Genomic DNA, 16,414 nt, shown 5'->3' with positions numbered 1-16,414 from the left:
TGCTTTATGTGCCAATGGTGACCATTTAAAAATGGGGGAAAAGCATTTTTCAAGTTTTCACTCCAAAGTTTGCATGCTCATAACTCAAGTAGTACTGAAGATATCTTTACAAACTTTCACTTTGGCATCTTCATTTCTAAGGCTCTGTATGGTTTGGTTCAATAAATATTGGAATTTCCATATGGAGAAAGAGCATTTTTTCCAAAAATGGAGAAAGAGCATTTTTCAGGATTTGACCCCTAAGTTTGCATTCCTGTAACTCAACTGAAGATATCTTAATAAAAATGTAGCTTTGGCATCTTCATTTCTAAGGCTCTGTATGGTTCAGTTTTAGAGATATTGGAAGATCAACATGGCTCCAGCAGTTAATCATTGAAATGTACACATATTCAGTGGGCAAAAACCAAATTTGGGTCACTTTGCAAAAATATTATACTCCTTTTTTTTTTAAAGACGAAAGTCTGAAGAACAAATAATGTTGAAATTATAAACGTATCACATTTCCTTATGTGTCAAAATTACTGAACTGAACATACCTGTCTAACATACCTGAGTGCCATAAATATTTTTTTCCAAAGTTTGCATGCCTGTAACTCTAGTATTAACAATATCACAATATGATATTTCACCATTAAAAAACTATAGGAAGCACTAAAACCCAGTGTGAATCATTTTTTAAATTATTTGGTACATGAATCATCCTAATGAAGAAATGCAATAAATGTAATTATTTAATTATTCAGCTCGCTGAACACAGTGCAAAAAAAACATCTACTTTCATTCTATTAAGAAAGTAGTTAAGCACTCCTAGTTTTACAAATTGCTGCCGAACGTGAGAAAAAAAGCACACACATCCAGGTCAAGGTCACATAAGCCATGCCTTCACACCTTCAGAAAGATCACTGAGGTCAGCAACAGGAACAAGACAATCTGCAGCGCTGCTATTGATTTTCAATGAGGCCGCATTAAGTGAATCCTGTGCTGTCCCACATTGAGTTTGCAGCAGCAGCGGGGAATATGGGTTGAGGTCACTCACTGCGTCTGAATTTAGCTGCTGTCAAACGTGCTACAGACAAGATGCATGCATCAAACAGACAGTTCAGTAAACACATACTATTCTGCATGTGTTTGAGATTCACACGATTGATTGCTGGCTGGTGTTCTAATTCGATCAGACCTTGAACTCTGACACTAAACAGAAATACATACTACAGGGATTTTCCTTGTCTACCCTAGGCTTAACCCTGAATAATGGAAAGTTTTAACCCTGGGCCAAGCCACATTTTACATCTTGAAAGTGGGTTGGCACTGCTTTTAACTCTTGGCTAAAGCATGAAGCAATGCAGCACTACAGAGAGTTCCAGAACAGTCAACCAACCATTAATTGCATAGATGCTTTCCTCATAAAATGTTCATGAGTGTAGTACAGAAACTCTCAGCTTTCGGTTAAAATGCATGCAAACCACTAAAAGAACTTTCCACATAAACACATATTGCATATTCAATGCACATTATACTTGCACAATTACTTATCAGTAACATCATAAATATGCAAATAACAATGTCACTCCAGGGTTTATAGATGCACAATGCAGGGCACTTTTCAAGCACTACTTTTTGACTTTCAAAGACTTCAGAGATCTCACTTATCAAACAATGTCTTCTCTTTAAAATTATAAAAAAGATAAAAAGATAAATAAAAGTTAACCACAAAAAAAGGCAAAAACAAAGAGAAACACATGTAAAGTATAACTACTAAAGTATTACCAAGTATACTATACTTTTTCTATAGTAAAATCACTGTAACATTTCTTAAGGGATTTGAATTTGTGTATACTTTATACTTTCTTTGTTTTGTTTTTAATAACTGTACATCCTCAATGGTTTAATGTTTTCTACTGTTAAAGAAAAAAAATCTGAGATTTGCACAATCACTCCAAAATCCTGATCTGAATTAAATGATTTGCCTACACACACTGAAGTCCCAATCTGAATCAAATGATTCGTGATCCATGCTTCAAAGTTCCAATCTAAATAAAATTATTAGTGAATTATGCTCCGAAGTTCCAATCTTAAACAAAAGATTTGCAAACCTGCTTCAAAGTTCCGATCTGAATCACATGATTTGTGATTAATGCCCAGAAGTCCTGATCTGAACAATGATTCAAGAGCCATCATTTCAGATCAGGACTCGGAGCACGGATGGCAAATCATTGGATTTAGATCGGGACTTTAAATCATGGATCACAAATTCAATTCGTGATGATTCACAAACCCATTCCAGATTCCAATCTAAAATAAATGATTCATGATATGTGCTCCGAAGTCCTGATGTTAAATGAAAAATTAAATTAATTAATTAATTAATTTAATTAATTGCGGTATGTGAAGTTCCGATCAAAACTAAATGTTTCCTGATATGCAAATAGATAAATACAAATAGATAAAGTGCTATAAAAGAAACATTTAACAGTGTATTTTGGGTGTTTTCTTTCCACTAGTCTGAAAAAAGCACTTTATGAAACACCAAAAAGCCCAAAATCTCAAACTTGACAGGTGCATGAACAAACTGTGGTTTTGCCTGCAGTGTCTCCCCTTAAACACTTATTTCTTTCTATAATCCAAGCACTTTTCAAGTACCTCTTCGGGAATATTGCGATTTCCATAGGTTTTCCAGCCCATACATTTCAAAAAGTCAAATTAAAGTACTTAAAGCACCTTGTAAAAACCCTGACAATGTGAAATGTCAAACCTCAATACCCAAGATTAATTACATATCAAGGATAAAAGTATAATCAGTGTGAAATATGGAGAAAGGTTATACAATATCAGTTAATCAAGGGTTAAAAATGTCTAAATGGCCTAAAAAAAAAAAAAAGAATGGATCCAACTGGATATAACAGGCCCTCAATATATGCACACAGAAACCTTTTTCGACCAGCAAAACGCACCTTTCCGAAGCCTCCCACCTCACATCCATTTAGCCCTTCGTAGAGAGAATGATGCCGTTTGCACAGAACAGCGGATGGCACCGTCACGCTGCCGTTTCCATTAGTCGTGGTGGAGGATCCCAGATTCATCCCGCTCAGAGCGTCTGACACTAGCGCTCTCTCCTCTGGCTTCGCTCTGTCGGGATGCCCGGGTCCAGCCGGAGACTCAGGTTCAACGTTACTCATCTCCGGCGTGGGTGAACCGTGATGAGGTGGTTCAGACGGCTCTGGCCTAGTACATAAGTCGTGCATTACTCCGTTTACTAGTGCAAAGACAGGTTTCAAGGATACCTCGAGAAGGGTATATTCGCAACTAAGGACATGGAGGAAAAACAGCAGTTTTCTTAATCTTCCAAGCCTTGAAGAAATGCTTCATCTAGAGTCTAAAAGTCTAGTAAATGCACAGCAAAAAGATGCTTATCATGAGCCAAAGCAATTCATTAATGCAAGTGAAAATGCAAAAAAGCACAGCTGTTGCGAATTCTTAAAGCGACATCACCAAGCTCACATCAAGTGCAACACTCTCAAAATAATTAGCTTTTTCAATGTTTTGTAAAAAATGCATTTCCAGTACAAAACGAAATCCTAGATCGGAGACGAAGCTCTGATGATATTCAGCCCCAGCATGTTGCCATCATCCATCAATTGCTTATCCTCCATCGTCTGTTGATACAAAAGCCTCAAAGATTGAGAAAAGCAGACATTGTTTTATATAAAGCCCAGTTTGAAGCCAACGCAGTAGGTGACGTCTTATTTCCTAACAGGTCTCTTAATTTCCTCTCTCGCCGTGGACTGGATTTGCACTCGGCTCATTGCGCCATCCTCTCATCCTTATCATCTCCTCCGCTCGGACGTGCCAGTTCATGAAGGAGCGATCCTGGTTTTCAGTGATGCTTCAGCGGTCACGCTGGATCTCGGTGCTCTGCCTAAATGTGTTTGGTAAGATAACAACATTAAGATGAAGAGGAGGAGAGTGTGTGGCTGAGCGAGTGAGCGAGGGAGAGAGAGAGAGAGGGGGGGGGGGGTGGATCTTCCAATCACGTTCAAGCAGGCTCTGGGAGGGAGCCAATCGTGGTGGCGGAGCAGGATGGTTTCCATGGAGATGACGCTGGAATGATGTCGCTCTATTGATCGTCTAAGAGGCAGCGCTGCTCGACGGAAAGGACCAAAGGAGGGCCACACGCACGTTCTCCAATATTAGCATTGAGAGACAATGGCTGGGATGACGTACAGTGTCTGGAATGTGGGATTAAACAGGAGAGTGTGGAAATATAGAAATACACAAGCGCAGTGCATTATTACTAGGGATTCGGTCAGTGAAATCAACACTGATGATGCTGGACTTATTGTGAACTATTTATCAAGAGCAAGTCTTCTGATAGGCTGTTTTTGTATGTAACAAAACCTTTAATACATCTTGCCAAAGGTAACACTTTACACTACATTAATTAACATGAAGTAACAATCAAAAACTAAAGCATTCGGTAACCTTAGTTAACGTTAATTTCAACATATACACTGCTGCTCAAAAGTTTGGGATCAGTAAGATTTATCATGGTTTTTAAAGACTGCATTTATTTGATCAAAAATACAGAAAAAAAATGTAATATTGTGTATTATGTAAAATAGCTGTTTTCTATGTGAATATATTTTAAAATGTAATTTATTCCTGTGATAAAAAGATGAATTTCCAGCATCATCCTTCAGAAATCATTCTAATATGCTGATTTATTATCAATGATGAAAACAGCTGTGCTGCTTAATATTTTGTTGAAACCTGTGATTTTTTTTTTCCAGGATTCTTTAACAAATAAAAAGTTGAATTTTCAAAAGATTTATTCACAAAGGACGTGATAAAAAGAGTTAGCAAAGACTTAAATTGTTAGAAAATATTTATTTTGAATAAATGCTGTTCTTTTTAACCTTTTATTCATCAAGAATCCTGAAAAAAATCATCACAGAAAAAAAATATATATATTTCCAACACTGATAACTAATTCATAATAATTGATAATTAGTGTAATTAGATTAAGCAATTAATCAGCATATTACAATGATTTCTGAAGAATCATGTGACTGAAAACTGAAGTAATAGCTGATAAAAATGCAAGAATATTAAAATATATTAAAATATATAAAATATTTAAATATATTAATATAGAACACCATTATTTCTAACTGTAATAATACTTCACCATATTTAGCTGTATTTTTGATCAAGTAAATGCAGCCTTGATGAGCATTTAAGAATTTTTTAAAAACATTAAAAAAATCTTACTGATCCCAAACTTTCGAGCAGCAGTGTACATTACAATTATTTCAATACAAAGTTGTTAATATTAGTTAATGGATATGAACTAACAATGAACAGCTGTATTTTTATAAACTAACGTTAACGAAGATTAGTAAATACTGTAACAAATGTACTGTTCATCGTTAATGTTATTTAATGCATTAACTAATGTTAACTAATGCAATCTTAATGCAAAGTGTTACCATTAAAGCAGTTGGTTAATGTTCAAAAAGGTCACAATCATACAGATAAATTTGACATACTGTACATAAAGAGCAGGGTTATATAAATTATATAACTAAATTTGAATTAAAATTAAACTGAACTGAATTAAAAGGTAACACTTTATAAGGTTCATTATTAACTGCATTAGTTAAACTAAGAATAAACATTTATCAATCTTAGGTAATGTTTACTAATCAATGCATCATTAGAATCACTAATTGTTTTTTAACATGAATGCACTGTGAACATGAACAAACAATGAACGACCATAGTTTTATTAACTAACATTAACAAACATTTGTAAGTCCACCATGAGTGTTTTAAAAACACGGTTTAGCCGAGAACTACTAGTCGAAAAAACTACAAATGGCGACACATCGACGTCACTTCCCTGGTTTGAAAAAAGCACGTAAAAGTCCTCCTACAAGTTGACATGCACACAGATGTAGTAGGAGGACTTTTACATGCTTTTTTCAAACCAGGAAAGTGACGTCGACGTGTCGCCATTTGTAGTTTTTTCGACTAGTAGGGATCGGCTAAAACGTGTTTTTAAAACACTCATGGTGGACTTACAAATGTTCTGATGCAGCGTTTTGTGAGTACATAACCTATTTACACTACTGCACAAGTTTGGTAAGATTACTTCCACGTTTAATGGTGCAATTTACGAGATACATCACATGTACCATTCACTCCTGTAACATGCAATTCGAAAAACTCTAATATCTCCATAAATGTTTGACTAAGGTAAAAAAAAAACTTCGGATGGAGTATTTACAAGGGCTTCGGAGTGCATTGCAATGAAGTCAATTCTACTCCGAACCATCCCTTTAATAAATAGGCCTAGTGTAATAAACATTGTTCATTGTCCGTTCATGTTTGTTAATACATTTAGTCATGTTTACAAATGACACCTTATTGTAAAGTGTTACTATAAAAACTATAATAATATTTCAATGTCACAAATATAATCATATAACTGAAGTAATGCAATTTGATGACAGCCAGACAAATACAAACAGGAGCAGATAAAGCACAGTGAAAACCCCAGCGGTTTTTAAATCTAATTATCCTGCAATGCTATCCACCTCTGTGGAGTTCAACTGGCTCACTCTCATATGGAAAAACGCTGCGCTAATTGCCTCTCCACTGAGCAAACACACACAGAGATAGAGTATAACCCTCATGGGGAGGAGAATCAACTCAAGCCGACGAAAACCCCCCTGTATGTGTGTGTCTGAGCTAAAACACGCGCTCCATTAACATCTCATTAGACATCAGGTCTTCACACAAAGAGACACAATTTCATGGGGCAGCCGCGGCACTTATGGCTGCCTCATCAATTACTACGGCTTTATATTCCGACGGATTTTACTGCTCGGATGGTGCATTTCATGCAATGAAAAAATATTGGGAAAATTGACAAGTCCCAACTGCTGGCAATTTCTTATAAGTTTTTGAAACATTTTCCCAATTGGAAGTTCAGACGTAGAAAAGCGTGAAGAACGGACTCGTCCTAATTTAGATCTTCAAAGCAAAACCAACAGCAAAAGTACAGGCTGCGGGAGGTTCTGCTTTTCATTCCAATACATAAATGAGATTTATCATCAGTGTCTTGGCTTAAGCAGGGAGGAAAATGAGATCAGCAGTCAATCTTTGCCAAATAGTTTAAACAAGCTGACTCATGTACCTTAGAGAAGGATAAAAATATATGGATATATATTAACTTTATCCTAATTCATACAGTATACTCACATAAAGCAATACAATATAGCAAAGTGTTTGATTGCTTGTATTAATGGAAAAGTAAGTCAAAATAAAAAAAATTATTTACATATGTGACCCTGGACCACAAAACCAGTCATAAGGTTAAATTTGACAAAACTGAGATGTATATGAAAGCTCAATAAATAAGCTTTCTATTGATGTCTGGTTTGTTAGGATAGGACAATATTTGGCCAAGATACAACTATTTGAAAATCTGGAATCTGAGGGTGCAAAAAAATCAAAATATTGAGAAAATCACCTTTAAAGTTGTCCAAATTAAGTTCTTAATGCATATTACTAATCAAAAATTACATTTTGATAGGTTTACAGTAGGAAATTTAACAAAAAATCTTCATGGAACATGATCTTTACTTAATTTCCTAATGATTTTTGGCATAAAAGAAAAATCAATAATTTTGACCCATACCATGTATTTTTGGCTACTGCTACAAATATACCCCAGCGACTTAAGACTGGTTTTGTGGTCCAGGGTCACATAAATGTACTGTCACCCAAAAGTTTGCGATCAGTAAGATTTTCTTTTGCTTATCAAGGCTGTATTTATTTGATCAAAAATCCAGAAAAGAACTGTAATATTGTGAAAAAGCTGAATTTTCAGCATCATTACTCCAGTGTTCAGTGTCACATGATCCTTCAGAAATCATTCTAAAATGATGATTTATTATCAATGTTGAAAACTAATATTTAGTTGGAACCTGTGAAAGTTTTTTAACTGCTTTAATAAATAAAAAGATTTTGCCATGAAAATATTTTGTAAATTTCCTACAGTAAATATATCAAAACGTATTTTTGATTAGTAATATGCGTCGCTAAGAACTTCATTTGGACAACTTTAAAGGCGATTTTCTCAATATTTCGATTTTTTTGCACCTCAGATTTCAGATTTTCAAATAGTTGTATCTCGGCCAAATATTGTATCATACTAACAATTTTTAATTATAACTATATTAATAAAAAATATGGTTTTCAGTGTTGCACTGGCTGTAATCTCAGCATTTATATTCTTCTTTTTTTTTAATCAAACTTTCCAGCCAGTGTTAAAACCAGAAAGCCTTGATCTTCAAAACTTTACTTCAAAGTCCCAAAATACGCTAGGGAGGAAAACAGAGTAAAAGCTCATGAACCAGTGATCTATAATACACCTGCACTGGCAGATTCATCAAACCAAAACTACACAAAACAGAAAACAAAACTGCAACAAAGTTCAGAAGCAGGTCTTCCAGACACACAGCGGGTTTATTTTCTCCAGCATGAAAAAGCTTGAGACACATGAATGCTTCATCGGGTCTTTGTCATGTAGTGAACGTGCGTCTGCCGCTGTCACACTGCTGTTTGGGTTGATCTCAAGCTAATATCAATAATTCAAAGCTGCTCTGTGTAACATCGCACCAGTTTTTGGGAGGGAACGGAGGGGGTGACCTAGTTATGCCAAAAACAGACCCCAGCGACTCTATTAGCTCAAAATAAAACATAAGCAACACACTACCTCAAAACAACAATCTGCCACTACATTTCAATAACAAACAAATGTTTACGTGATTAGAAGTACAAGGGGGCGATCCTGACTAAAAATGTTGACTATAAAAAGTAGACTTGTGCTGGGTAATTTTCCCCAAATCTGTACAACTCAACAGCAATCTATTCATGAATATTTAATCAAATGTATTTTTGCATCAAAGAGATCTTTAAAAGACAAAGGAAGAGGGACAACATATCTAAACCTAACACACACTACAGAAATGAATGCTTCTATTCATCAAGGATGCATTAAATTCATCAAAAGTGACAGTGAAGGCATCGATAATGTTACAAAAGATTTCTATTTCAAATAAATGCTGTTCTTTTCAACTTTCTATTCATCAACGAATTCTGAAAAAATGATTTCCACAAAAATACAGGGCAGCACAACTGTTTTCAACATTGATAATAATCATTAATTTTTCTTAAGCAGCAAATCAGAACGATTTCTGAATGATGCTGAAAAGTTAGCTTTGCATCATAGGAATAAATTACACATCACAATATATTACAATAGAAAACAGTTATTTTAAATTGTATACATTTTTCATAATTTTACTGTTTTTATTGTATTTTTAATCAAATAAATACACACTTGGTTGCAGAATAGACTTCTTTTAAGAACATTAAAAATATAGCTGCAAGCAGCGATTACTGGGGTTCAAGTGCTTTAAGGCATTTAAGCACATATGAAAAAAGAACATTTAGCAAGCCTGTCACCAGCAAATGAATGATTTTAAAAAGCATTTTTGGCAAATCCAGGTAACTTACCACAGAAATATTATGTTTTTTAATGTTTACTCTTATAGTGCCAGCTGTGGTCTAATCTCCTTAAAATTTGGCATTCTTCTTTAGAATCACCTGTCACATGTGCTTACCAGGTTTTGAGAAGTTTTGAGTTTTCATTTAAGCTTTATAGGATTTTGCACAAATTCAGACAGGTCCCTTTTCTAAAACGAACCGTTATAGCTTCCCAAAGGGAAAATTTCAACATTTTCTTTTAATAATTATTGACCTAGAGAGTCCGGAAATATGTACTGCAGTGTTTTTTTCCAGATTAAGAGAAAAACCTAAGAATAGTTTGCAAAAGTAGTTTTTTTTTTATATATCTTCCCAATCATTTAACAAACGATTTGATTGACAGCAGTGGCTCTAGAGGCAAAGTGGTCCAGAATGAGGAGTTCTGTCATATTATATGAATGTCACATGTATGTGTGAAAAAATGTGCAATGTGCAATCGTTTACACACTTGGAAAATGCAATGTCAACCCCCCCAGTGGCTGATTATTTTTTCAAATTTCTCACAGAACTTTGAGGCCATGAGTCAAACAGGTCCACCGAGTTTTGTTCTGATTGGCCTCCGTTAACCATGTCTAATAGGTTCTTAAACTTCTTTGGCCAATGACGGCTATATGTTTTTTCGAGATACGCAAATGTCCTTATAGCCACTTGTGGCACTTTGGACCAAGACCATGCACAGCTATTTTCATGTTGATAGGACAAATGGTTGCATTGGTATAGCCATGCTTTTTCCCTTTTATAGCACCACCAAGTGGCCAAGCTCCGCGGTTTTTGTCCTGCAATCTCAGATTGAGCTCTTACATACGTGTTCTGAGTTTGCCAAAGATATCTCATTCTGTTCAGGAGTTATACCCATTTTATTAAAAGTTTTCCTGCCCCTTTTGAACGTTCGAGTCGAAAGTTCGACTTTTTGTGATAATTATTGATATTAACTCTTTAGAGAATCTTTCTGCAATGGTTTGGTTCTGATGGGGCAAAAAACCTAGGACTAGTTTGCAAATAATGTGAAATACCTTAATTTTGCCAGGCTCACAATCGAAACGCATGCATTTTGTGTGCGGCAACAACATAAGATACTTAAGCCTGTTTCGATTTGATACTTTTGAGTGCTGTAGCGCCCCCGTCAGGCCAACTGGGGTGAGCCTTGGTCACATTGTTGGCGGTGTAAGTACTACCATCCCTCCAAGTTTCAAGTCTCTATGACTTAAGGTTTGGTCTGCACAACCGTTTTTACATGGAGATCGCTGATCCATGACCATTCTGACAATTACAATAGGGTTTCAGTGCTATGTGGTTGAACTCCTAAATATTTGATCAAATTATCAAAAAAATTATTTATCAATCTTATCAAACTTTTGAACAGTAGTGTATAACCCCTTAAAATAAACACACACACAGCACATGTCAATGGCTTCTTATATCCCACCAGCTGCACTGCATACCTAAAATACCACAGTATATACAAGGCTATTTAAAGTCTTTCTTAAACAGATCAGATTATAACATAATGCAGTCTGTTCATGTTATACAATATTAATCACGCTGCCGTTTCAAAACAAATGCCTGTACATACAAAATGCTAAATGCATGAACACAATGCTAAACAGATACAAAACACACATTGTTATGTGTTTTGATCTGGACAGAGAGATACATAGCACCAATACACATCTAATGTGTAATTTTACACCATTACTTTTAATAGAAGCAGAATACAGTATGCATACTTACAGTATGCACGACTGTATATTGAGAATGTTACATTAAATACAATTAAATATATGCATGCATATTTTATGAAAATATTAAATATGCAAACGAGCAACTACATTCGCCAAAGTGCATTGTGCTAAACCTGATCTTTCATTTTTATGACAATTTTCTTATTACAATAATTAGATTTCTTTTTTGCACAAAAATGGGTAAAATGCTTAATTAAATGTTGAATTACACCAGTTCAAGTGACATTATCAAATTTCACATGCTATTCTCTAAACAGGATGCAGTATACAATTAGAGACATTAGTGACTGAAAATGATATAATTAACCATCAACTGTCTCCTGTAATGTGATTCACTTTTGTGGCTGCATCCTTCAGTTTCTCTGACAGACATGCCATTAACGGTTTTAAATTAAATGACTGTAAACGTCCGACTCATTTAAACAGTTGTTCAGTCAATCGCTCACTCCCACAAACACAGATGCGAATATACACATTATCCTAATGAATTCATTAGTAGCTGTTTATGTTTACTGCAAGAACTGGGAATGCAAGAAACAATGAATGCCTGAAATGAAGCCGCCTGCGCATTAAAAACAAATTAGTGGTCTGATCTTGTCATCACGCTTAAAATTGAAAGCTATCAAGCAAGACCTTAGAGTGAAACCATGAAGCCCTTTTCTGATCTCGGTTTTCATGGAGATATCGGAGCCATTACTGTTTCACCCCACTGAAGCTGCTGCTATTTGCTTCCAGGTCAGGAAGGTCATTGGAGAACATGGTTAAAATGGATTTGCACTTGCTACAGCAACACCTTCAGAGAAAAAAAATATAATAATTGCAACTTTTTCCAGTATTGCAAGATTATATTTTGCAATTCTGACTTTGTCACATAATCTTTTTATCTAGCATTTCTGACTATACCTTGCAAATCTGACTTTATATCTCACAAATAATTTACAAAAGTTTTTATCTTGCAAATCTAAGTTCTCTCAATTCTGACTTTATATCTCCACAATTTTGAGTTTTTATCTCACAATTGTGACCTTATATTTTGCAAATCTAAGTTCGCTTGGAAATCTGAGTTTTTCATCTCACAGTTTTGACTTTAAATCTCTCATCTGAGTTTTTATCTCAATTCTGATGTTTTTTTCTTGCAATTCTGAGTTTTTAATCTTACAATTTTGATTTTAAATCTTTCATCAGAGTTTTTATCTCACAAATCTGAGTTTTTATCTTGCAATTGTGAGTTTATTACTCACAATTCTGACTTTATATCACACAAATCTAAGTTTTTATCTTGTAATTTTGACTTCTCACAATTCTGACCTTATATTTTGCAAATTTAAGTTAGCTTGGAAATCTTTTTCATCACACAAAACATTTTTTTTGCAAATCTGACTTTATATCTCACAAGTCTGACTTTATATCACAGTTTTTATCTCACAAATAAAAAGCCATATCTTGCAAATCTAAGTTTTCATCCAACAGTGTTTATCTTAATTCTGACTTTACATCAGATTTTGAGGTTTTATGCAAAACAACCAGGTTTTAAAAAGCTTTAATCTGAAAGCAACTCTTTGCCCTCAAACTGTATTTTTACACAATAATTATACTTTTGTTTAGTAGACATAATTTTTTATTAAACTGACAGGCTAATATATTCTGACAGTCTTGCTGATCCATATGACGGCATTTGCAATCAGGAAAAGGAAGGAAAGGAAAGGAAAGGAAAGGAGGTGACGTGAGGCCAAGTATGGTGACCCATTCTAGGAATTTGTACTCTGCATTTAACCCATCCAAGTGCACACACACAGTAGTGAACACACACACACCGTGAACACACACCCGGAGCAGCCCGAATCAGATGGTGATATCTAGATGGTGATGTCTCTAGACCTGAAATGTGCACATAATCATCATTATATAACCTGAAATGAATGCATTGAGCTAAATCATTGTTATGCACTCTGTGAATGAGGTAATCAAGCCAACTGAGAATTAGATTGAAAAAGAATTGGTGCTTTCATTGAACCCCATAATCCAGATCTTAAACATCATAAGAGCTCTTATAAAACTGTTCTGTGCATGAACACAATGCCAATGTCCAAAAGTTCAACTTTTTGCCACTATCCATTTCTCTCCAAGCACAGTGCAATAAAAACCTAAATTCTGACAACAGAATAAACAACACAGTTCAGTCTGTGGTCTCACAGTGGCAGTGGACTGTTATTCTCTGTACTTCTGAATTATTTATAGCACCAGTAGACCACATTCGTTCACTCTCTCCTCATGGTTTGCATTACAATATAAAACTAAAATTTTACATTTGCACAGTGAACTTTAAAAGCATGTGCATGAGTAAAAGCAATAGTGATGAATGCCTTAGCAAATAGAGAAAGCAATATTACAGATAGAGGACATATTTTTGAAAATTGCAATGGTTTGACATTAAAAATAGTCTAACGATGGATTTGTTTTGGATAGACTGGAGTGGTGTGGATTATTGTGATGTTTTTATCAGCTGTTTGGACTCTCATAATCAAGCCAACTGAGAACTAGATTGAAAAATAATTGATGCTTTCATTGAACCCCATATTCCAGATCTTAAACATCATAAGAGCCCTTATAAAACTGTTCAGTGCAATGTCCAAAAGTTCAACTTTTTGCCACTATCCATTAATTAATGGACTGGAGTGGTGTGGATTATTGTGATGTTTTTATCAGCTGTTTGGACTCTCATTCTGACGGCACCCATTCACTGCAGATGATCTTTTTTTTTGTGTGTGTGTGCGTGTGGGGGGGGGGGGGTATTTCTTTAAAGTATTTCTGTAAAGACCAAGATTGAGTGTTAAAGGATCTGGTAACTAAAAAGTAACATGTTGGCAACAATGCAGTGAAGTTGACTTGACTGTTAAGGAGAGGTTTCCTCACTGATTGCATTCACAGTCACAATCGATCACATCTAAAGAAGGTAAAAGACTCAGCAGCTCTGCAGAAATGTGCCAAGTGATTCTTTTTTTAAGAGGTACCTTTCCACACTGATCTACTGCCAGATTCTCCAAACTGCACCAATAAAAGCTTTTCCTGTTAGCAGGATGTGTGAGCTGATAAAAATCTGTGGATGTTTCAAACATTTGGGGTCAGAAATTAAGACTTTTTATTCAGCAATGATGCACTAAATTGATCAAAAGTGACAGTAAAGACATTAATAATGCTACAAACATTTTTTTTTAAATAAATCTTTCTATTGATCAAAAAATCCAGAAAAACAATGTCATGGTTTACACACAAATATGAAGCAGCACAACTGTAATAATCAGAAATGTTTTTTTGAGCAGCGAATCAGCATATTAGACAGATCACGTGACACTAAAGACTGGAGTAATAATGCTGAAACTTTAGCTCTGATCCAGAAATAAATTACATTTTACAATATATTCATATTGAAAACATTTTAATCGTAATTTCACAATATTACTGATTTTACTGTATTTTTGGTCAAATAAATGCAGCCTTGGTGAGCTGAAAAGACTTATTTCAACTTACTGACCTCAAACATTTAAAATGGAAGCGTATATAAAAACCAAACCAAAAATACTGGGCATATCTAGTTTTCATGGCTTGCCATAATCAGATAAATTATCCAACATATCTTGATACATTTTAAGTTAACTGAACAAATCCCATGTTTATCCTGGAACTGAGCAAGCAAAACCAGAAATATATGCAAACACATGCAAATACTGGATTTCAATCCCTGATCTACATGAACCGATTTGCAGTTGACCAGAAAGAGAAAATTGACAGCAATGCAAAAAAATGCAAGCCAAATGATGACACATGTCTATACACAACAGTGCATGAAGAACATTTAGGGTCGCTTCAAAAGAGGAAAACGCTATAAAATAAAGCTCTTACCAGATCATCCATATTGTCCTCTGAACATCTGGATGGTGAGCACTTCTCCAATCCTTCATCAGATGAACACGGCTCAGGTAAATCCTCAAGAAGATCTCCTTCCTCAGTTGAAGAGGAGCTGAGAGGAGGCGTTTCACAGTCCTGCTTCTTTTTCTTCTTCATAGGCTGAGAAGATTCGCTTCGGGACGTCTGGGACAGCGAAGGAGACCGGAATAGAGCGAGTTTTCCTTCCTTAGAGGATTCCAGGTGGTTCTGACCTTGCGGAAGCAGATGCACGCAACTCTTTGACCTCGGCCTGGAGCGTTTAACGACGCGGGACGTCCCGCTGTGGGCTTCCAGCATGTGGCACAGAAAGTAGCTCTTCTCTAATTCCACTTCCTGTTGAAGACGCTGAAGGACAGCGACTTGCCGTCCATCTGCCTGAGCAAGCAGTGTCTTTAAGAGCTCCTCAAGTTTGCAATACGCTGCCCCGTTGCCTTTACATCCAAGTTTGAGATTTTGAAACACAGATCTACCTGCGATCTCATCCGCTAGCTGACGATGCACTTCTTGGGTTTGTCTGAGCGTCAAATTCTCAGTACGTTTCAACTCCTGACTCCGCCAGCGCAACAGACGCCGAACCTCCGCCGCACGCTCTCGGCCCAGAGCTTCCCGCTGCCTCAGCAGCTCCAGCGTCTTCTGCTGCTCGTGTCTGTAGGTCAGCTCCCTCAGCGCTCGCTCTCGCGCCTCACGAGCTTCCTCACGTTGCCTCCGCAGCTCCAGAGAGAAGCGCCGGTGGGCCTGCTGGCTGCGACTGCGCTCCACTTCTAACGTGGCACGGAGACGTTCAACGTCCCGCCACGGATCAGAGCTGGAATCACGATTAGAGCTGCTGCACTTCTTGGAGGAGAGAATCGGAGGGTTATCGGTATCACAGTTTTCGCCCATGATGCTTTAATGGTGGACACACAGAAGCAGCATGCAGGTGGAAGGAAAACGACGATGATATGAAGCAAACAGCATGCACACACAATCCAACATGCCAACTGAAAAAAGTAGAGATAGATGAAAGATAATCAGCATGGCATCAGAAAGATTCAGAAAACTGTTATGCAGTATTGCGGAAAGTAAAGAAATAGTAAAGCATTACAATATTGTGTTACTCCATGTTAAATGTT

At 36.1% G+C, this 16,414-nt stretch overlaps 1 protein-coding gene across 1 annotated transcript in view; it reads right to left on the bottom strand.

The window, feature by feature from the left end:
* Positions 1-16,184, bottom strand: part of tspoap1 (TSPO associated protein 1) — a 127,360-nt gene extending 111,176 nt beyond the window's left edge. The window contains exons 1-3 of the mRNA XM_073840146.1: positions 15,258-16,184; positions 3,589-3,653; positions 2,952-3,303 (exon numbers count right to left, since the gene is read on the bottom strand). Coding sequence (XP_073696247.1) covers positions 2,952-3,303; positions 3,589-3,653; positions 15,258-16,184 — 1,344 coding nt within the window. The remainder of the gene's footprint in view (positions 1-2,951; positions 3,304-3,588; positions 3,654-15,257) is intronic.
* Positions 16,185-16,414: the final 230 nt, after the last annotated feature.

Source organism: Garra rufa, chromosome 5 (assembly GCF_049309525.1).
Source record: "Garra rufa chromosome 5, GarRuf1.0, whole genome shotgun sequence".
Taxonomy (NCBI): domain Eukaryota; kingdom Metazoa; phylum Chordata; class Actinopteri; order Cypriniformes; family Cyprinidae; genus Garra; species Garra rufa.
This window is presented reverse-complemented; position numbering and strand designations above follow the sequence as displayed.